This window comes from Dermatophagoides pteronyssinus, unplaced genomic scaffold, assembly GCF_027571235.1.
Source record: "Dermatophagoides pteronyssinus isolate colony J.1.1.1.1 unplaced genomic scaffold, Derpt_VIB-CSIC_2022.12 sq0006, whole genome shotgun sequence".
Lineage (NCBI taxonomy): Eukaryota > Metazoa > Arthropoda > Arachnida > Sarcoptiformes > Pyroglyphidae > Dermatophagoides > Dermatophagoides pteronyssinus.
In genome coordinates, this window is record NW_027461530.1 from 1324199 (window position 1) to 1347033 (window position 22835).

Genomic DNA, 22835 nt, shown 5'->3' on the forward strand with positions numbered 1-22835 from the left:
ATAAAATATTCCCGAATGGGAATCTTCCGTCTGTCGAGTGTGTGTCGGTCTGTTTCGAGTCTGTTTGGGATTGTTTTAAAACTGTTTCGGCGCAAGCCAACAAATTCCAGTAACAACAACAGCAACAGAAAAAAAAAAACATTTTGTTTCCATCATTGATGAGAATTTTACTTGCGCTCTTGTATTCTTTATTGAAGCTAGTAGTAACCATAATGATGATAACAACTATATCTTGCCTAAACTGTTCAGTTTACTGCTGTTGAATGGATCGAAAAGTTGATTTTTTCGTTTTTTTTGGTACCAAAAGGTTTTTTTCAAAAAGGAATTTCCTCTCTCTTTCTCATGTTTTGGATGTAAAAACAAATAAAGAAAAAATTTTGATGAAATTTTCTGGATCGATTACGCTTGTCGTTTGTTTTCCCCATTTGTTACTGGATGTAGTTTTTCTTTTCTTTTCTTTCTTCTTTTGATTACATACATAAGTCAAATGTAAAATGTTTGATTATGATGATGGTGGTGGTATAACAACATTATCATCCGCAAACATCAATTAATCCAATTTTTTCTTTTTTTTTGGTTTAATTTAATTTTTTTTCCTTTGTATAATCATATTAAAATACCAAGATCAGACTTGAATATGAAAAAAAAATGTTCTGAAAAGTTTCAGAAAGCACACAAAAAACAAACAAACAAACATTTTCTGAAAAATTGATTAATTTTTCACCAATTTTTATTTTAACCCTTTGTTTTCATTCCATTGAATATATGTTTGTTTTTTTCGCTAAGATAACTTTGCTGTCAGTCGATTGTAAAAGTTTGCTTTTCCGGACAAAAAAAAAATTTGAATAATATCCATAATATGATAACTGTGAATAACAAAAGAATTTACCACTGGCCAAACAAATGATTCAAATTAACGAAAATGCAAGTTACTGATGATATTCTTTTTCCTATTTATAATTATTATTAATCGAACCGTTTTTTTTGAATGATAATGCGATCGAGAAATGAACAATCAAATATTGTTATTCAGTTGTTGATATTGATTTTTTTTGTTTGTTTGTTTGTTTTTCGTTTACTTGGAAACTTTAATCTATTTTTCCTGTTCATCGTTCTATTGTTTCTATGGACATGGGTCAAATTATCAGTTAACTTTTTTTTCCATGAACAAAAAAACAAAAAAAAACTGATGATAATTTTACGCATCAATAATCGATTGATGAAAACAGCAACAAAAAAACAAAACAAAAAAAAACAAAAACACTGGCAACAGAATTTGGAAACAGGAAAAAAAATCTAGATTTAGTTTTTTTCCAGAAAAAAAATTCACATGATGAAAGTTTAACTTTTTTTTTTGGTTCCATAGGAATTCCGTCATTGTAATGTTTTTTTTTTTCGGTACAAAATAAAATAAAAATGCCTTGCAGTCACAATTTCAACATTCAATTCGATTATTCAATTTATTTTTTTTGTTTTGTTTTGTTTTGTTTTTTTCAAGTTGATCTTTTCAATTATTTGTGTTGTTGTTTTCTGTTTCTCTGTTTCACAATCATTTGCTAACTAATTATTCATTAATTGATGATTTGATGATGAATTCTCTCATTGATTTTTTTCGTAAGCTTGAAAAGATTTGATTTTCCATTTTTCGCTTTACATGGCGAATGAATGAATGAATAAATTATCCAGAATTCAACAAAATCTCTTCAATGATGAAATACCGGACAATCACAATTGAATGTGTCTAGACAACTGATGATGATAAATGGAAAATTTGTTAATAATATTTTTTCCACACTTGAAAATTTGAAAATCATTGGAATTTTGTTTGAAAAAAATAAACAGGACATTGTTTGTTTTGTTGGTTTTTCTTGGTTCCAAGGAACAAAAATGATCATTATGAAATGTATCATTTTCTTCATCAGTCTGTCAACGGTATTCAAAAAAAAAAAAATGAAGAAAAGTTTTCTGAAAAATACAAAAATGATTTTTCATTTCGGGGAATTTTACCCGTTGTTGTTTTTTATTTTGAAAATATTTATTTTTTCCTATGAAAGTTGAATGAAAAAAAATATTTGACAAATTCTATTGAATTTTTCGTTCATAACCCGTATCATTATTATTGTTGTTGTTAATTTTTCCTTTTTGCCCGTAATGGATAAAGGAAATACTAATGACAATAAAGCAACGGATCATTATGAACACTGTTGTTGTCGTTGTTGTTTTTGTTGTCGTTGTTTTTGTTGTTGTTGTTGTCGTTGTTGTTGTTTGTTTATTTATTGTTGGCCATAATAATAATAATTGTTTTACACAACGATACACAACGGATTCTGTTTCATTGTAGAAAAATTATAAGCAATTTGATTCTCTCTATGTGTGTTTCATCATCATCATCATCATTATCGATAGAATATATGAAAAAAGGATTCTCTCTCTCTCTCTCTTTTTTCTTTTACTAACTCATGATTAATGTCTAATGATGGCAATGTATTTTTCTAGTGTGTATCTGTATACAGTTGGAAACCCGTTGAAATGTTTCAAGTTTTTGTTGTTGTTGTTGTTGTTGTTGAATTCGTTAATCAAAAACAAGACGACAACAAAAAAAAAGAACGAAAGAAATTGTTACAGAAATTCATATTGAAGATTGTGAATCACGTATTTTTGGCCACTTTTTTGTTTACATATGATGATGACATTTTATCCTTTCTCAATCATCATCATCATCATTTTTTCCATTGATAGTTTGAATATTTTTTCAAGTTTGGTTTTGGTTCGGTTGTTTATATTCGGAATGTTTTCATATGTGTTTTTTTTCTTATTCATTTGTTTTTCGATTCCAAAAATGATGCTATTTCTTGTTTAGTTTAGCTTTACTGGCCATAAAAAGAAGAAAAAAGAAAGTTATATAAGAAATCATATACTGAAGCTATTTATTTTTCAATTTTTTTCTTTTAGTTTTCGTTCATTAGATAAATGGTAAAAATATTCATATTCGAAAGATGATAAAGTCTTTTTTCTCTTGTTTGGTTTGGTTCATTTGAACGAAAAAAAGTTTTTATTTTTTATTTCACAAAAAAAAATAATGGGACAAAAATGATCAAAAGGTCGAGAATTTTGTTTTTTCTCTCATTCTGTATACTCCATATGTGTTTTATTTTGCGGTTAAGAATCATACGACCAAACAACAAAAACAACTTATTTAAAATGTTAAAATAAGTTATTTATCATTCAGATGAAGAAAGGAAAAAAATTTCAGTTCAAAACAAAATCAACGAAACAATCAACAACAAAAAAAAGTAAATTCTTTCGGTGCCAAAACAAAACAAAACGATTGGAAATAAGTTTTTTTTCGTTTCAACCGAGATTTAGTTGTTGAAAAATGGGTTTTTTTATGTGTGCGAACAAAATTCCAAAGTCAAACTTCGATGGATTAAAAGTTTGTTTCACCAGAAAATAAAAAACAAAAACAACAATCGTCATTTTCTATATTTTGAAAACTTTAAAACGAGGAAAAAATTTCAAAATAAATTTTCCATTTTTTTTCACAATTCGTTGATCATCATAATAATTTTGTCATGTAATTTTTTTTTGTTTCTGTAAAATCGATAATATTTTTTTTTCTATGTTATGTGAGTTAAAATGGACGAACGAACAAACATGAAATAACCCTCGTATTACCAAAATCAAAATCCAAAGAAAAAAATGTCATAAATTCTCAAGAATTTAATTTTGAATCACTGAATTTCCTACTGTTTGTCCATAGAATATTTAAATTCGTCATTCGTGAAAGCAAGCTTATGAAAGCAAGTCTGGAATAAAAAAACGAAAGAGTTTCCAGTGAATTATACAAATTTCATATTTCACCAACAGAAAATTGTGTCGAAAAATATTTTTGGAAAACAACAACAACAACCAAAAAATTCAAGTGTAACAACAAACAGTTACGAAACATATTCAAATCAGTTGCAAAAAAAAAACAAAATGATTTTTCATCTTTTTCTCCTTCAATTCCCATTTTTTTCCCATGTTGTTGTTTTTTTGGAAGCAACAACAACGACGACTGCAAAAAAAATTCAATAAAATAAACAGAATTTTCTTCTTTCTTTAAAAATAAAATTACAAGCCACAACATAATATTCTGATGTCTATGAATTACCATTTTCAAATCAAACAAGAAAAAAAACACCAGGAATCAGAAATCAGTAATCATCAAATAAAGGCATCTTCCTAATGCAAGAATTCTGGAAAAGAAAAGACAAAAAAAAATCCACCACCACCTTCGATGACAATCATATGAAAGTCTAGTTTATGCTGATTCTGATTCTGATTCTGATGATGACAATAACAACCTGCACAGAAAAAATTGACAAAAAAAAAAATTTATATTCACAAATCGAAAATGAAAATGAACAAAAAAACATTTCCAGGATTCACATAAATCACGATGAAAAAACAAAAATAATAAAAAAAAAACTTTTTTTCTTCACCATATTTTTATTTAATCTAATCATTCCTTCAATTTCATTGTGTGTGTGTGCGTTTTTTTAGGTAAAATTCTTGATTCACGTACAGAATTCCAAGTAAAAAAAAATATACATTATGCAAATTTTTCTGTGTGTGTGTGTGTTTGGCATTTTTTTCCGGTTATTATTTTCAATTTGATCTATATACGATCAGATCCAACATTGAAACATTGATTCTGTAGTCATTTTCGGTTTTTTTTTTCATCTTGATTTGCCAAATTTTCACACACACACACACACACACACATTTCATTTCAATGTAAAGTTTTGTCATCATCATCATCTTGATCATTTTTTTATTTTGGTGGATAGAAGATGAATGTGTAAAAAAAAATGAATAATTTGTTTTCATTTTATTGTCGAAACTTGTTTGGTTAATCTCTTTCGTTTGTTCTTGCTTTCATATCAATAATTTAACGGATGATGATGAAATATAAAGAATAATAATTCTTTCTCATAGAATACTGAAAATCTGGTTAATTGGGTATTAGCATCATCATCAGCAATGATGACATTTTCTGCCATTATTTTATCTTCCAACGGTCTTAAAACCATCACCAGCTCCAGTACAAACTCAAACCATAGTTGAAATCTAATCAATCTTGATCTTGTTGTTGTTGTTGTTGATTATAATGATAATCATCATAATCATTTTTTCTTTATTTATTACGAATTTTTGTATTGCCATCATCATTGGATTGGATCGAAAATTAACCAATTTTGACCAATTTAAATGATAATATCTGTACCGTGCGTGCAGAGAATTTGTTTGTTTCCAAAAAGAAAAAATTCTGATGAAATTTTTCAAATTTTCATTTTCGAAATTCTTTTCTTTTCAATGATGGTGACATACACACATTTTGTTTGTTTTAGTTTTTTGTTTTCATCATCATCATCATCCAAATCATAATTGATGATGATTTGTATACAACCCATTTCTTGTTTTCAGCAAATTCATTTTTTCTGGAAAATTTCTTTTCAGAATATTCTTTTCAAAAAAAAATTAAAACCACAACTCTTTTCAGTTTTATGATTTATTTTCACTTTTTTTTTGTATTTTTGAAAGAATTTTTTTTTGGAAATTTTTATCCAAGACAGCCCGCGTCTCATCAAAACATGTACTGTATGATGTTTTTTGTTCATTTTTTTCAGACAAGCCTTTTTCCGATTTTGGCACCAAAAAACAACAAAACAGCCATCCATTGTCTTTTTTAATTAATCAATTTCAGAAAAAAAAATGTTTTGGATGTTTTTTTCTCTCTTGTTTTGGATCATCGCTTGTTTTGGCTGACTTTTTTGCATCAATTACAATCATAATATACCAAACAACAATGAAAAATTTTAAGTGAAAAAAAAATTAAAAATCTTTGGTTTCCATAGACAAAACCTGTAAACATTTTTGTTTTAAAAAAAAGTTATCTTTCCTTATTGTTGTTATATAAATTAAGATTAATGAAATAGAAAACAAAAATAAACAAACAAAACAAAATGTTGGATTGTTGCCATACTGAATTGTTCGTTGTTTGTTGTATTCAATTTCGTTTAGATCCCGAATCCACCACCATCATTGAGGTTTTTTTCGTTTGTTTCATTGCATCACCATGATGATGATGGAAAATTGTTCATTGATCGTTGTCAACGATCAATAATCAGTATTTATTGTACCAGTATAAATGATTTATTCTAAAAAAAAATATATCTATTATTTCCAAATCAATAAGATTTACTGATAATCATCAATGTTAATAAATATTTATTCATTTTTTTTCTCATTTCGTAAAATAGGTCATACACGTACGTTCGTAGATTTACTTAGGGATAAAATAAAATCTTTTCATGTTTTTTTTTCATTTCAAACCAAAAACAAAAAATTCATAATAAAATCAATCATTTTTCAAACCTTGAAATATCCATGCGAATAAAAATGATACAAAGATAAACTATACACCAAATATGAATTCTGTTTCATCTTCGAAATATCTTGGAATAGCATAACATTCTCGATTTCGGTTTGATCAAAACCATAAGAAACAATACAAAAGATGTTTGTAAATGATTACAGCATGAAAAATTATCGGACAACAGCAAAATAATTTTGTCAATAATCACTGTGCATCTCTGTTTGTTTGTGTGTGTGTATGTGACCGATCCATTCCACTAACGACAATTCAACCGTAAGATCATGATGATTCATGAATCAAATGCAAAAATAATAATAATGATATTATCAGGGGGGAGAGCAAAAAAAATAACAGTAAATAGAAAAAAATATGATAATTTAATATACTCTGGATGGATGGATGGATGAATGAATGTTATCATTTGAAACTAAAGAATATTGGAATTTATTGGTTTAGTTTGTTTCCTGTAACTCTATTCACACAGTAACTAATATTTATTCCGGGTTTGTTGTTGTTGTTGTCTTTAGATGAAAGCAAAACCATATTTGAATTCTGTTATTATTATTATTATTATTGATGATGATGACAGATGCGGAGATTGATTTTTGATAGAATATTTTTTCTCTGTTTTTTTTTTTTTTTTTGAATAAATATTATCATCAGCTAAAACAACAACAACAACAACAAAAAGATGACCCATATGTTTGGAATCTCAAATGTTTATGGTTGAATTATTTTGCAAAAAAAAGAAGATATTTTTCTTTTCATTTTTTTTTCAGTTTGAAATTTTCAGAGAAAATCTCTTCACAATATTTCTCTCTTTCTCGATTCACAAGTTTTACATTTTCATCTTCATTCATTTTGGATTCTATTAGAAATTACAATTAAATTTCTATTAAAAGTATAATGATGATGATGATGTCAGGGGCAAAAATATGATGTGGCTCAAAATGATCGATATGGATCGATCGATTTTCTTTTTTCTTCTTCTTCGTATTGATAATAAAAAAATTATGAAATGTTCAAATGCTTCATTGATACATTGAAACGAAATGATTGTTGTACCCGAAAAGCTTCGGGTGCAACAACAACAACAACAACAATGATCGAATCAAGAATCAATCAATCAGATATTGTTGTTGAGATTTTTTTTCTCCCTTATGGTTAATTATTCAGGTTTTCTTTTTTCGTTTTCGTTTTTCTGTTTATGTTCATTTATATTCGATTGCGTTTAGTTCACTTCAAATATATTTGTGATAATAATCTTTTTTCCCCCATTGTTGATTAGATGATAAGATTGTTAAAATTGATTGATCGCCAAACTCACTGATTCAATCTAATAGGAATAATAATAAACTGTAAACGCTATCGATTGCAATCAATCAAATTCGATGAAAACAGTTTTTCTCTCTCTCTTCAAACCGGGATGCAATGTTTGTTTTTTTGCTGGATAATAATTTAAGAAAAATTACATAATAATAACAGAAAAGTAAAGAAAAAAAAATGAAATTAAGATTTTGTTTTTCATTTTTGCATCACCATCATCAAATCAAATTAACAAAAAAAAAGAATTGATTCTATAAATATAAACACGAGAAAAAAAAACATCACATTCACTAAAGACACCTGACGTATGTTTTAATTGATGATTGTTGATTCCAAATGTGATTGAATTGAGATTTTTCTTGTTTGCCTGATTGACGTCGTAGTTTCATGATGTCCATGTTCATGATAATGAAAAAAAAGGTAAGATTCGAATGTAAAAATTGTTGTTGTGAACTGAAGAGTGAGAGATGATTGCAAATATTGTCATTTAATCTGTGCAATCAAGAAGAAACAACTAACAACGAATGTTTGATAGAATTTTTATTATTGAAGAAAAAAAATATCAATTTTTTTCGTTTTTTTTGATTGCTGACCTTCTGTGATTAATGATTTGGAAAGAACGGATGGACGCATTTGATAAATTACTTACTTTTTAAGCTTTAAATAAAATGTTCTTTCCTCTATCTTTCTCGAATCAGTATAAAAAGCCAATCTCTAATTCATAGTCAGTTGAATCGTTTTTTTTCTTTCACTCTCGAAACATCATTAGTTACAAAATTTTAAATAGAAATTTGAAAAAATTTGAAAATTTTTTAAAAAGAAGAGAAGAATTATCTAATTAAAATTAAATCATGTTCATTCGTAACATTGTGTTGATAGTAGTAGTGGCTATTATTGGTAAATTTTGTTTTTTTTTCTAAAATTATCATTTGAAATTTTTTTAAAAATTTGTTTTATTTTGAACAGGCCCAACATGGACATTACGTACATCATCCGAATGTGATATAAAAAAACCTGTACAAGAATGTTTACATCTTGGTTTTCTATTGGAATCTGATTCGAAAAAATTTCAAGGATTTCCAACAACAATGTCCGCATTAAATGATAAATGTAATGAATTAAAACGATCAGAAGAATGTGCAACAAATTTTATTAATCGTTGTTCGGATAATTCATTTGAAGAACGTATATTAAATCATCTTTTAGAAGGATCAAATCGTGTTATGAAACGTTTATGTCGTACAAATGCACGTAAAAAAGGTTAGTTAGTGTGTGTATGAATGAATGATCTGTGTATATATTTTAATCGATAAATATTTTTTTTCTGTTTCCAATTCCAATATCATCAATCAATGAAAAAGAATTACTTGGACATGTTAGCTGTGCTAATTCGGTTGTTGATGATACATATCGTTGTGTTGGTGATTATAAAAAATTAGTATTTGCTGCAAATAAACTTCAAGATAAACATAAAATTTTACGAATTCTTTGCTGGTAAGTGAAAATGAAAATCATGTTAAACAAATTGTATTGCATCTATATGTGTGTGTGTGTGTAAACAGAGATAGATAGACAATAGTCTTTGCCCCTTTCTTTTTTTTTCCTGTTCGCGAATGTTCATCGCAAAGTGAATACGATGAATTCGAGTGACAGCAATCCATTTGGGGATACATGTCATTCACAAAATTTTTTTTTTGTTAGACTTTTTCTTAGTAAATCTACTTCGTCATCATCATCATCATCATCATCGTTCACGAATATTATCACAAACGAATTCGAGAAAAAGAGCAAAAAAATAAAATTCCATAAAATTCCATAGACAGAAAAAAAAAATTTATAAGAAAAATGGCAACGACAACTATGAAAAGAAAAGAACATGTCCAACATGTCTTGTCTTGTTGTTGTATACACATTATTGTTTCGTTTTTTTTCCCGTAACGACTTTTGATTCTTTTTCATTCACATTTTTTTTACTTTATTTTTATCCTTACCAATTTTTGTTTTCCCATTCGACAAAATAGCAAAATTCGTCAAACAATACCATGTGTTGGTAAAGCGATGCGAGCAAAAGGACCATCAGTTTGTTCAAAAGATGATATCGATTATATGCGTGAAATGCAACAAAAAGTTCGTCTAGAAATGACATCGATCGTATGTGCCGATTATGATCGTGATAAATGTGAAAATGTTGAAATACCACCAATAACCGAAGCAGAATATAAAGGAAAATCATTATATGAACCATTACGTGTATTATATCGTAAAGTAGTTCGAGAATAATAATAATAATGATGATGATGACCTTTTTTATAAAACGTTTATTTTTTCTTCTTCAAATGTAGTTATCATTTTTTTTATTATTACTTTTTTAATTTTAATAATAAAAAGAAATGAAAAAAAAACGAAAAATTAAATTTTCATCGATTCAATTGTCAATTGATAGATGGCGTCATATACAATGATTACGTTTTTCATTCAAAAGAATTTGTAATGCGATTACCGAAGAACCTGTTAGAATTCATGAAATACAGTCGTATAGTAATTTGATAAATTATAAAATTTTATTATTTTTAAGAATGTATAAGCAATCAATATAATTTTTTTTTGTGTGTGTGCATATATTACAATTCAGTTTTACTAGAATGACCAGAATCAGTGTCTGTCCTATCCGGTTTAATCTGTTCATCATTATCAACAATTGTATTTGATTCTTCGGAAATTTTTTCATCACTATTTGTATTCGTTTTTTCATCCATAGAATCTTTCAGGATTTTTTCATCGTTAATGATCGTATCGTTCTGCAATGGAAATTTAATTAAAATCAATTAATTTGAAATATAAAACAAACTTACCTTTTCATTATTAGATTCAGTGTTATTTTTTTCCGTTTCTTCATTGGAATCGGTTGTTGTAGTTGTTGTTGGTTTTTTCTTTGGTGGTGTAATTCGAGCTTTGTTAAGCAGATATTTTACTTCACGATCAACTATCATTGTTTTTTCCACAAGGATTCGAATTGTCAACGATGGATTCGCTGTACGTGGTAACAAATCCTGTTCACGTACCTGTTCATCCATCCAGGTTTTCGTATCATCAATCAATTTTCGCAATGTAGACAATTCAACACCGGTAAAAATTTGTTCATCTTTCGATACATTCATAGCATTCGTATGAAACATATCGGCTATGTCTAACATATTTTTCAATGATGATAATGCTTCTGGACGATCACGATGTTCACGCACACGTTCAAATAGATCTTTTGTTTGTCCGGTTAGTTTGGTTAATTTTTCTTCAAACGCTAATGCCTGTTCAGAATCTGATTCATAATCTAACCATTCCGATACGGCACTTAATTCCTTTTCAATACTTTCGCGTTCATCATTGGTAACCGATTGACTATAATCATCTTGATTTAACTTATCTCTCGTTTCATGTATAAACGATTCTAATGCATTTTTCATCTGATCACGTTTTAGTTTATCTTTTTCTCTGATTAAAATGAAAAAAAAATTAGTAATAGTTTCATAAGTTAAAAATAATAATACAAACTTTTCGTTCAATGTATCCAATTTTTTTTGCGATGCAGAAATCGTTTCGGTTGATAATTGAAAATCGCCATCGAATTGTTCAACATTTGTTATGATTTCTTCTTTGACAATTTTTTTCTTAATCTCTTTTTGAAAACTTTTTTCAGTAACATTTTGAATCATTTCCAGGGTAGCATTCAAACTTTCATTCTTATTACCAGTACTATTAGTAGTATCGGTAAAATTGTTCAGATTTGATTCAGTAGTGTTCAAAATTTTTGCCTCTGATCCAGAATCGTTTGTTGTATTTGCTTTAAACGTTTCTTCATGTTCTGGTTTTGATTCAGTACCATTAACATTTTCTGTTTCATTTGCCGAAAGATTCTGTTGAAAAGAAAAAAGAAAAGAAATTATCATCATCATCATCTGTTTGAGAAATGATAGGATAAATAAAATGAAATGTATGCTTTTAAACTATGATATTTAAAATGGTAAGGATCTTTAAAATCCATAAGTAAAAATATCAACTCTAAAAAGCAAATGACGTTTAATTTAGCACCCAGTTGGAACTCTATCATTACTATAGGATTCCATTAAAATGGAAACAAAAATGAAAAAGCTCAGTAGAGGTGCACAATATATATTTATAAAATGAATCTATTTATTTTCAGATATTAAATAACTTACCTCATTACCACTGAAAAGACTTGAAAGTTTGCTGCCAAATTTCGATATAGCATCACCAACAAGATTACTGATCTGTTCATAATTATCTTTTTCAATAATCTCTTCATATTCAACTTCAAATGAAGCTTCACTGCTTTCAAGTTTTAGGATTCCACTTTCATCCATACGGAAATGTACTTTGATTCCTTTCGGTTCAACACTAGAATTTAATGTATATTTATCAAATATTTCAGCTACATTTGTTAATGAAACTTTCATTATATTCGATTTACTATCTTGTGGAATATTCGGTTCTACATAGTTAACTTTAAATTCAAAATCATTACGATTTTTATTGAATGTAATAACTTTTTTCTGCGGGAATGTATTGCCACGTGCAAACAATGTACGTGATACAACTTTTTTATCTTTTTTATCCGTATCATTTTCACGTTCAAAATCTACATTGATCTGATATTGATTCCAATCTTTCAGATGAAATGTTTTTACTTTGAATCCTAAAAATGAATGAAACAAAAACAAAGATTTTAACGATAAACTTGTTATCAATCAAAAAATTGCTACCTTTAGATAGATATGCAGCCTGATATGCAGCACCTAATGCACCGGCTTCATCAGCATTAATATTTTTACTTAATTCACGTGACCAATAGGATTCTAACTGTTGTTGAATTTTCGGAACTCGTGTCGAACCACCAATAATAATAAATGAATCAATTTCATCTAATGTCATACCGGCATTTTTGAAAACTTCTTCCAAAGGTTTCATCACACGTTCATTCAATAAATCCGAAGCCAATGTTTCGAATTGTTCTCGAGTGACCATTGCTTTTAGATCAATATCATTCATTACATTTTCCACCTGTGCTTTATGCTCTTGATTAGCCGATAGAACTTTTTTCAATCGACCAGCTTCTTTCAATAATTTTGCCATTGCACGATGATTCTTTCGAATTTCATCAACAGTTTTTTTACTTTGTTCAGCGAATAATTTTACTAGATGATCACGAAGACGTAATTGCAATTCAAAACCACCAAGATAACGATCATAGGCGACACCTAATAATAATGATTCAAAATCAAAAAAATTAATTTATATTCAAGAAATCAATAATAATTATCGAACCTCTGATTGTCAATTGTGGATCAGTTTCAGTAAAGCCACGTTCTTTTGTTTTGACTAATCGATAGCTAGAAATAGTAGCAAGTGTTGAGCCGGCACCCATATCATAGAATAATATATTTGTCGGATTTGTTGTATTAAAATCTTTGCGTCGAAATATTCCATAATTCAATGCAAAAGCTGAATTGACATTGATCAATTGCAAAACTTTTAAGCCAGCTAATTGAGCAGCATGTCTTATAGCTTTACGTTCGGTTTGAGAAAAATATGGAGGAACTGTTAATACACAATCGGTTATTATTTGGGCCTGTCCAGTTGGTGATGATGATGACGATGCAACTTCAGCATAATGTCTAGCTTTTGTGAGCATCATTGCAAGTAATTCTTCCGGCGTAAAACGTAATTCTTGATCTTGATCTTTTATCACAAATTCAATTGTTTGATCTTTTTCATTTTCAACAATCTTATGATATGGAAATCTTTCCAGATATTTACGAACGGCAATCGAATCGATACGATTTTTACCCAATAAATCTATAAAATGTGTAAATGTTTTCTCTGGAAATCGTATACCAACATTCAATGCTGAATCACCAATATAACGTTCACCATCACGGAATGCAACAACTAAAGGTGTTTTTCTCTGTGAATCAGTATTCAATATGATTTCCATCGGCACACCTGGACTGACAATTGCAACTTTCATCCATTCGGATCCAAGATCAACCGACATAACTGCCACACATGTGACTTGAGTATATGAAAAATGAAATAAGGATAAAAATTAAAGAGATTTTTACTGAATAAATAACATACCATTTTGAATGATAAAAGGTGAAAACAATATCACAAAAAATAGATGTATTAATGAAAATAATTTCATATTTGACAGATTTTTTTTTTTGGTTTACAGGATAATTTCTTTTAAAAAAATGAAATATTTGGAAGAAACAACAATTTATACACTTATTGAAATTCTCATACAAGTTTTATTCATTTAAATGATATCATTGTTATTTCATTTATTCGTTTGCTAATCAAAAATACAAATTTAAAATTAATAATTTTTAATGTTGTAATAATGACGTGTCAGAAAAAAATTGTTAGACAAAAGAAAATTGACAGCAATTACAAATTGAAATAACACGTGTTTGAAACACTCACACACACGTGTGTCTGGAACTTTGGAACAAAAGAATTTGAATGATTTTTTTTGTTGAAAATATTATTTTTTAAAAAAGCAAAATCAAAAGATCGATAAAATTGCAATGTTATGGAGAGAAAAACAAGAATGCCGGTTATTAATCGAGTGTTGAATCGAATCAAAAACTGTTTGGTATAATATTCGAGAATATACTCGATACACTGGTCTGTCTGTTTTGCAGGTTGTATGACGAAGAGGAGGAGGAGGACGACAAGGATTCCAAAGTAAACGTAATACAACTTGGCAGATTTTGATTGGATAATACAATTCGATACCGTAAGTGCTGTCATCTATGGCAGGAAATTGGGAAATATGTTTTTGAAAAATTTTCAAATTCTTTTTTTTTTGAAATTTTAATTTTATTGAAAACAAAAGTTTAACATAACATAAATGAATGAATGAATAAGAAGTAGAAAAATGAATGTTTGACTAAATATTTGATGATAAAACAAAATGTGTGTGTGTGAATTATAAATGGATAAATTATCTGTGGAATTGTTGTTGCTTGAACATAAATGAATGATGAATGTAATGGTGTTTGTTTTTTTACAGTTTTTCTTCACTTTCAACTTCCAAATAATTTTCATCATCCATTTCATCATCCTGAATATTTAATATTCTTTCAATACATTTGGCTGCAAAACAATCACCAATTATATTCGTACTGGTTCGTATTCGTTCCCTTTTTTTCAAATGTTCATATAAAATTACATTAAATTATTTAAAATCCAAATTTGAAGAAAAATTTTTTACTTACATCATCCATTCAAATGCTAAAACATAGGCAAGAATATCTTGTGGATTATCCACACCTAAAACCGATGCAACAGCCATATGATTTAACATTGTTGTACCGGTACCGATAACCGGTGGAACACCCATCGACATTATAACGGCAAATAAACTATTTTTTTTTACTTATTAAAATAAGATTATCATCAATTAATAAGAAAAAACTTACCATAGTACAATGACTGAATAAAATCCAACAGGTGTTTGATTAATGTATGCAACAAAAATAGCTGTCATAGGAAAATACATTGCCGGACCATTCATATGTAATGTCATACCTAATGGTAAAACTGTTTGACATATACGATTTGATAGTTGACAATTTTTTCTCATACATCTCATTGTTTCCGGTAATGTTATTGCACTTGAACATGAACCAAATGCAATAACAATAGCAGATAAAATATTTTTATATAATTTAAATGGATTTTCACGAGTAAATATTATATAAACAACAGGATAAAAAACAAATAACCAGAACATAAATGCACCGACAACAATCAAATAAAAATATGCTAATTTTACAGCCATATCGGATAATGAAGCCATTTTTAATGATTCGGCAAACATCCAACAAAACATTCCAATTGGTAATAATCTATTTTTAAAGAAAGATATTTATGAGATAAAAATTGAAAAACTTTAATTAAATTATTACGAACTTCATTAAAAATTGCATAACATAATGAATAATTGTATCGGCTTCATATAATAATGAACGAATACGTTTTGTACGATCTGGACCTAATTTCTGTAGAATAACACCTAAACAAAGTGATATTATACAAAGTGATAACATATTTGCTTTATAATTGATTAATTTTTCATTCTGTGTTTCAATATGATAATTTGGATCCAATAATATGGATAGATTTGCTGGCCATAGAATTTTTGTTTTTGAATATGATGACATAAAAAATGGTGTAATCATATTATCAGGAAATATATTTCTAAATAAATTATACAATTTCAATTTTTTAAAAAGTAATTCAAATGAGTAAAACTTACAGAAAACTATTATAAACTGTATCATGTTGATAATATTTATGAATAATATAATGTTTTTGATTACGAATATTTTCATCTAAATCATTTGGTATTGTTTGATTGTTTGAAGAAATAAATTCATCACTATCAGTATCATCATCATTATCAGTACTGTATGGTGATGCAAATGAACCGAATGTCAACATAAGACATGCACCGAATATTGATGCAAGTAATGAAAATGCACCAAATACAATAAATGTAACAACAATTAATTTATGTGCATCAAATTTTTCCATCTTTTTTTTTGGTCGTTGTTGTTGTTTTTGTTTTTGATCATTAAATCGTCGTAATTTATCGAATGGATTTTCCGATTTGATTGGTAAAAAACTTAACGATAATGATGTAACTAATAATGGTGCTATAATCAATATGAATGCACGCATATAGATAACACCGGGTAATGATAAATATCGTAATAATTGATGATCAATTTTTCCATTTGGACCAGTATGTAGATAGCCTTTGATTATTTGTGCAAAAAATACACCAGTTAATACGGCAAATACCGTATATAAAGCAAAACGATTTGTATCGATTAGACGCTGATGTTTATTTCGAATTTTGAATGCAAAAAAAAACAAAACAAACATCAAATTAACAATCAGAAAATTGATTTTAAAAAAAGCCGAATTGAATACCTTGAATTTCGATGAAATGATTGCCATTTTGTTGAATGTCTATTGTGTGATGAAATTGATTTGGAAAAAAAAACGATAATTTGAAACAATTTTCACATGGAATCTTTGAATTTAACAAAAAAAAAATTCTTGTTCTATTTTCAATTTTTATTATCAAATTAGCAAAATGTAATTTCCGTACTTAATTATCATTTTTTGAATTCAAACATTTCAAATATGATGATGATGATGTACGTATCTATATGTGATATGTTTGCAAAAACAACACTATTAATTGATTGATTGATTGAGAATGATTGATTTATCCTAATTACCCAGTGAAAAATTTGGAAAACAAGAAGAAAAACAAAAATATTCGGGAAAATAACCAACCCCGGTGACCAACAACAACAACACAAACAAATGCTTAATGTTTTTTTTTCAAATGTGATGATGATCTAAACTAGAAATAAGATCAAAAAATTTTTAACACACATACACACACACATTAATCGTATTTTGATGATATTTATCACCGAAAGAAAATAAGCGAAACAGAAAAGAAAATCAATATTCAAAAGCCGCAATTCGGTTATCAAAGAAGATATTTATTATTTTTTTTCTGTTGGAAATCAATCAGACATCAACAACAATAACAACCAAATCAAATTCATTCATTCATTCATTGAATGGATAAAAAAGCGGTCGAATCAGAAAAAAATCCACCAATCAATCAATCAATCAATTTCATACGAATGAAAATATATCACATGTACACACACACACACACATAACATTGATAATCTTAACCCACTTTAAATAATCTTTTCTTGATGAAATAACAACAACAAAATTATTATCTAAATAAGTCGAATCAACGATGATAAGAGAGAAAGAAAAAAAAATGAAACCAAAGAAAACGAATTACACCAAATCAATATCATTCGAATGGTGATGAACGAAACTATCGATTATTTTTTTTGAATCGAATGAATTCGAATGAATTTGATTGAATTTTTAATTTTTATTGAATTTTATTTTATTTTATTTTTCCACTTGTTTTATCATTGGTTGAAAAGAATTGCAGAATTTTGATTTATAAATAATAAATAAAATGAAATGTTAAAAACAAAAAACAAAAACAAAACAGAAAAAGAAAAATGAGATACATCGATTTTCAATCTATTCAAAAAAGAATATCACTCAAGCAAACAAATAAATATTTTTCACAAAAAAATAAAATCATAAAATCAAACAAAAAACAAAAATGAAGAAGAAGAAATGAAACAAAACTTGAATAAAATCGGTAATAATTTAAGAAAAAAATGAAAAAAATAACAACGAAATGAACGAAAAAAAAATCATTTTCTACAACAACAAAAACAAACAACAACAACAACGACAAGAATGAAATTGAACTACACAGGGAAATTCTGTTTGATTTGTACTTGCATTACATAATTTGTATCAGGATTTGTAAAATGTATTTGGATGTTTAGTGTTGGTGTGTTACGTATTTTGTATGAATTTTGTAAATTATTGAACAAATTGTAAATTTTTGTTTTATGTGTGAAAGATGAGAATAATTTTTTTAAAGAAAAAAAATGAAAGGTGAGATTATCGAATAATCAATGATTAAATGAAATTGCTTTTTTTTGTTGTTGTATAATTAGTGTGGATGCGGTAATTGAAAAAAAAATGGTTCCTATTATTTAATGGATAAGCAATGGATTATTATTTGTCATTTTTATATAGTCAAAACTTGTAGTTGACATTTGGGTTATTTAATTTTTGTTTGTGAACTGACTAGAATTGTTTTTTTTTTTTGTTTGAAAGATATAAGTTTATAATATTTTCATATTAATTTCGATTACGTTTTGATGAACGTTTATTCGAGGTTAATGATGATACAGCAGCTGAAGAAGCAGCAGCTGCTGCTGCTTTTTGTCTTGTTGTTGGTGGTGTTGGTGGTGGTGTTCGTTGACGTTGTTCAAGTTGGTGTTTCGGTGATTCTGGCTCTTCCGTTTTGATTGTATTTACTTTGGTATCCACTTTTTCTTTTTCTTCATCATCATCATCGTCATTGTCAGTTTTATCATCGCTTTGTTCATCACCACCACCATCATCATCATCAGTTTTATGATGATCATTTGTATTCGAATTTGATGAAACATCATTCAATTTACTTGATGATCTTGTCGATATTGTTCGCGATGTTTGTTGTGAATTTGTTTCTTTTGTTTGTTGATCATCATTAGCGTTAGATTTTTTTGAATCTAAATTCATATTGCCACTATTCACTGATTGTTGTTCATCCAATTTTATCGATTCTTTTATTTCGTTTGATTTATTGATTGACATGGTAGTGTTTATTGATGATGACGATGATGATGATGAAGGTGTAGTTACAACAATATTATTACCATTATTATTATTGTTTGCAACAATTGCCGTTACAAATGATGTTGCAACCACAACATTATTAGTATCTGGACTATCAATTGTAGCTGTTGTTGTACTACCCGTTGAATTACTATTATCATTTATGATACCAGCAGTAAATGTTGGTGTGGATATCGATCCTGCACTACCGGCACTACTTTCATTAAGATTATAACCAATAATGTTCATTAAACGTGATGAAGATTGTGATGATGTTAATGATGATGATGATGATGATGATGACGATGATGTTGCACAAGCCATTCGCAATTGATTAGTATCCGGCAGAAATTTATGACAATTAACCATATGATCACGAAGATAACGTAGTTCACGAAAACCTCGAACACAATTCGACATTGGACAACGATACGGTAGTTCACCTTTATGTACCATCATATGTCGTTCAAGATTATATGGATCGCATAATCGTTTACCACAACCTGGCCATTCACATGGATACATTTTTTCCGAATGTATTCGGCGATGTCTTTCACAATCATATTTTCGGGCAAATTTTGCACCACATTTAGGAAAATCACAAATGAATGGTCGTTCACCGGTATGAACCATACGATGGCTTGCTAAATTTGATCTTGTTTTATATGCACCAAAACAGCCAGGCCAATCACAAAGATATGGTCGTACTTTTTCATGTACTTGACGTATATGTGTTCGTAGTTTATAATTCTGATCGCACATAAACGTACAATTTTCCCATTCACATTTTATCGGTTTTTGGCTTGAATGATTAATCGATGAAGATTGTTGATTAGTATTGATTGCCGTTGTTATTGTAGGTAATGATGATGATAATTGTTTACTTGGTGTTATCGAAAATGTTCGGTTATTAATTGTTGAAGTTGTAGCGATCGGTATTAATATGGTTGCCGTTGATTGTAGTGCCGTTCGATTTGATGATAGTTGTGAGGATGGTTGATTTATTGTTAATCGTTGTTGTTGTTGTTGCTGCTGTTGATTATTAACATATTTCGATGTTGAAGATGATAATTTCGATGCTTGTTGTTCTTGATCTTTACAACTAGTTAATGGTAACAATGTCATGGATGAATCAGAATTCGATGATGTTGAATTCGAAGTGGTCGTCGTAATTGGATCGGCTGAATTGACAGGAATGATTGATATATCGATTAAATTTTTTCGTCTAACAACATTATTACGATTATGATTACGTCGTATAGAATTATTTAATGACATTTGTCTATTATTAACATCTTCATCGTCATCATCATCATCATCATCATCATCATCTTCCATCGCTTCTTCCATTGCTTCTTCAGCTTCAGCATCTTGTTGATAATGTTTACCAATATGTAATACCATTCGTGTACGATCACGTGATAGAAATCCACATTGATTACCAACTGTACATTCATAGCAAATGATTTCTTTACTGTTTACATCTCTTACCACTGATAAGATTAAATTAAATTAAATTTTTATCAATCGAAAAAAATCAGTGAATAAAATAACTTACCCAAAATTAAATCATTTTTATTATCAATTTCTTTAATAAATTTTTCCGGATTTTCTTTTTCAAATATTTCTGATAAAGCCATATATTCTTCAATATCTAATTCTTCTTCTGCATCATCATCATCCTCTTCATCATCAAGTATTTCTTCTTCTTCAATAAGATTTACATCATCATCATCATCATCGTCATCATCATCTGAATCAATGACCATGAATGATCGTAACATTGAATTATTTGTGGTATCCTGTTGTTGACTAGTTGGTGATTGTAAATGATCCGAACCATTTGATGATCGATGATGATGATCTTTAATAAAATGACTATTATTATTATTATCATCACCATTATTTGATGATCGAATCGGTATCGTTTTAATTGATGTATGACGTAATTTAATCTTTTTATTAGATGAAATCTGATCTGATGATGATTGTTCCATTAATTCACGTCGAATTATCGATGATTTTTGTTGATGATGATGATGATGACTAAGATGATGATTATCATCCATATTATGACTATTTATTTGTTGAGTATTTGATGTTCGACGAATTGAATTCAATGGTAATGATGATGTTGCACGTTGTGATTGTTGTTGTTGTTGTTGTTGTTGATTCAATGAAACAACATTCGAATCAGAATTAAGCTCTTTATATTTTGTTTCAAGAATATTTAAACGTTCCCATGTTTGTCTAGTTCGTTTACAACAACATTGTTGCTGTATTTGTCGTACAATCAATCGATATTCTTCAAGAACATTATTTATTTTTAAAATTGTAACAAAATTTTGTAATAATTTATGATGACGAAGATCAACATCAGCTATTTGTGTTGGTTGTTGTTGTTGTTGATTATGAGGATGATGATTATGATTATGATGATGATCACGTGATGAGGATCCAATAGAAGAAGCGTTTTCAATATTGTTTGATAATTTTGTAGCCATTTTTGTTTTGTTAAAATTAATTTTTCGAACGTTTGTGAGAAAGAGAGAGAAAGGGAGAGATCGAAATAGCGGAACTTGGAAATTTTTATTTTTTTTAATGAAAAAATTTTTCTTCGAAAATCGAATTTTTTCCTTTTTTTTGCTTCTGAAGTTTTTAAATTACATATCTATTGTGTATATTTTAATTGTAAATTATGTGTGTGCATGTTTCTATTATTTATAATAATATTATTGCCATCAATCGAATCGTTCAAAATTGTGATCGATTTTTTTTCTTGTTTTATTCAATGAAGGAACCAATCGTTACGAATGAATCATATATTGCAACTGAAAAAAATATTTATAGTCCAATTAGTTGTTTAAAATCATCAAACAAGTTGGATGATCGGAACAAGAATTCTTTTATTATTGACTAGAATTTGGATGATGAGAAACACTTTTTTTTGTTTGTGTTTGGTTGTGTGTGATTAGAAATTGATCATGAAAGATTTGACATTTGATGAGATACACTTCTGGAAACAAAAATTGAAAATTTTATTGAGAAAAAATTGTAGCAAAGAAACAAAACAAAAATTACCTTTCAAGATGTTTGTGTGTAAGAATTTAACTAATATCAAACTTTCGATATGATTTTTTTTGATTGCACTATTTAATTTATAGTGAATGAATCGGTTTAAAACAGTTTCATCACTTTGTTGAATAGAATAAAATTGAATGAAGAAAAAAAAATAAAGATGGCTGAGCAATGGTGATGATGGCTGAAACTTTTAATTACATATAGAATACACCTCTCTCATCACCAAAACATCATCAGCAACATCAACATCGAAAAACATTCACTGAACTCGAATCGAGTCGGGAAAAAAAACAGAAGTATAGAAATGAAAAGGAAGAAGAAATATAATTCCGTGTTGTTGTTGTTGTTGTTGTGCCCGTTTATAAATGAAGCGCAGCAGCAGTCCAACACACTAGCGATCCAAATCAGCCAAAATAGCTGAATGAATTCAAGAATTATTCTATGGTGTTTCGTTTGTATTGAATGAATGAATGAATTTATGCATAGCAGAAACAGCATTCACATACATACACATACACACACAGCATGAAAGAATCAAGAATAGAATCCAGGGTGTTAACGGTTATTTGATTGATCAAAGGGATGATGGTATCAAGTTGAAAAAATTGAATTTTTTTAATCAAGA

The 22835-nt window shown here is 28.2% G+C and overlaps 4 protein-coding genes across 5 annotated transcripts; 1 reads left to right on the top strand and 3 right to left on the bottom strand.

The window, feature by feature from the left end:
* The first annotated feature begins 8484 nt into the window (after positions 1-8484).
* LOC113795160 (uncharacterized) lies at positions 8485-10356 on the top strand. The gene is made up of 4 exons (XM_027345351.2): positions 8485-8644; positions 8714-9007; positions 9109-9241; positions 9769-10356. Exons 1-4 carry the CDS (start codon positions 8599-8601, stop codon positions 10025-10027), a joined length of 732 nt encoding a protein of 243 aa, XP_027201152.1. The 5' UTR covers positions 8485-8598; the 3' UTR covers positions 10028-10356.
* Positions 10287-14114, bottom strand: Grp170 (hypoxia up-regulated Grp170 co-chaperone protein). The gene is made up of 7 exons (XM_027345345.2): positions 13901-14114; positions 13088-13834; positions 12526-13020; positions 11962-12458; positions 11297-11658; positions 10600-11236; positions 10287-10545 (listed from the first exon to the last, which is right to left on the bottom strand). The coding sequence occupies exons 1-7, from the start codon at positions 13965-13967 to the stop codon at positions 10369-10371; spliced, it is 2982 nt and encodes a 993-aa protein (XP_027201146.2). The 5' UTR covers positions 13968-14114; the 3' UTR covers positions 10287-10368.
* LOC142645103 (excitatory amino acid transporter-like) lies at positions 14015-17183 on the bottom strand. 2 transcript variants are annotated; one of them, XM_075820445.1, is made up of 7 exons: positions 17083-17183; positions 16769-17006; positions 16089-16672; positions 15743-16030; positions 15250-15678; positions 15046-15192; positions 14015-14970 (listed from the first exon to the last, which is right to left on the bottom strand). In XM_075820445.1, exons 2-7 carry the CDS (start codon positions 16793-16795, stop codon positions 14835-14837), a joined length of 1611 nt encoding a protein of 536 aa, XP_075676560.1. In that variant the 5' UTR covers positions 16796-17006; positions 17083-17183; the 3' UTR covers positions 14015-14834. The 2 variants fall into 2 exon arrangements, with proteins under 2 accessions (XP_075676560.1, XP_075676559.1); XM_075820444.1 differs by having other exon boundaries at positions 16769-17183.
* Positions 17184-18350: 1167 nt separating this feature from the next.
* LOC113795157 (uncharacterized) lies at positions 18351-22148 on the bottom strand. Its single transcript, XM_075820443.1, has 2 exons — positions 20688-22148; positions 18351-20622 (listed from the first exon to the last, which is right to left on the bottom strand). The coding sequence occupies exons 1-2, from the start codon at positions 21631-21633 to the stop codon at positions 18608-18610; spliced, it is 2961 nt and encodes a 986-aa protein (XP_075676558.1). The 5' UTR covers positions 21634-22148; the 3' UTR covers positions 18351-18607.
* Between the last annotated feature and the right edge of the window lie 687 nt (positions 22149-22835).

Coding starts and splice junctions, on each gene's coding strand:
- LOC113795160 (XM_027345351.2), top strand. CDS start 8,599: ATGTTCATTCGTAACATTGTGTTGATAGTAGTAGTGGCTATTATTG. Junction 8,645..8,713: donor AGTAGTAGTGGCTATTATTG/GTAAATTTTGTT, acceptor TATTTTGAACAG/GCCCAACATGGACATTACGT. Junction 9,242..9,768: donor ATTTTACGAATTCTTTGCTG/GTAAGTGAAAAT, acceptor TCGACAAAATAG/CAAAATTCGTCAAACAATAC.
- Grp170 (XM_027345345.2), bottom strand. CDS start 13,967: ATGAAATTATTTTCATTAATACATCTATTTTTTGTGATATTGTTTTCA. Junction 13,021..13,087: donor TCCACAATTGACAATCAGAG/GTTCGATAATTA, acceptor CATTATTATTAG/GTGTCGCCTATGATCGTTAT. Junction 11,237..11,296: donor TTGGATACATTGAACGAAAA/GTTTGTATTATT, acceptor CATTTTAATCAG/AGAAAAAGATAAACTAAAAC.
- LOC142645103 (XM_075820445.1), bottom strand. CDS start 16,795: ATGGCAATCATTTCATCGAAATTCAAG. Junction 16,031..16,088: donor ACAGTTTATAATAGTTTTCT/GTAAGTTTTACT, acceptor TAATTTATTTAG/AAATATATTTCCTGATAATA. Junction 15,193..15,249: donor TATTCAGTCATTGTACTATG/GTAAGTTTTTTC, acceptor AAAAAAAAATAG/TTTATTTGCCGTTATAATGT.
- LOC113795157 (XM_075820443.1), bottom strand. CDS start 21,633: ATGGCTACAAAATTATCAAACAATATTGAAAACGCTTCTTCTATTGGA. Junction 20,623..20,687: donor TAAAAATGATTTAATTTTGG/GTAAGTTATTTT, acceptor TAATCTTATCAG/TGGTAAGAGATGTAAACAGT.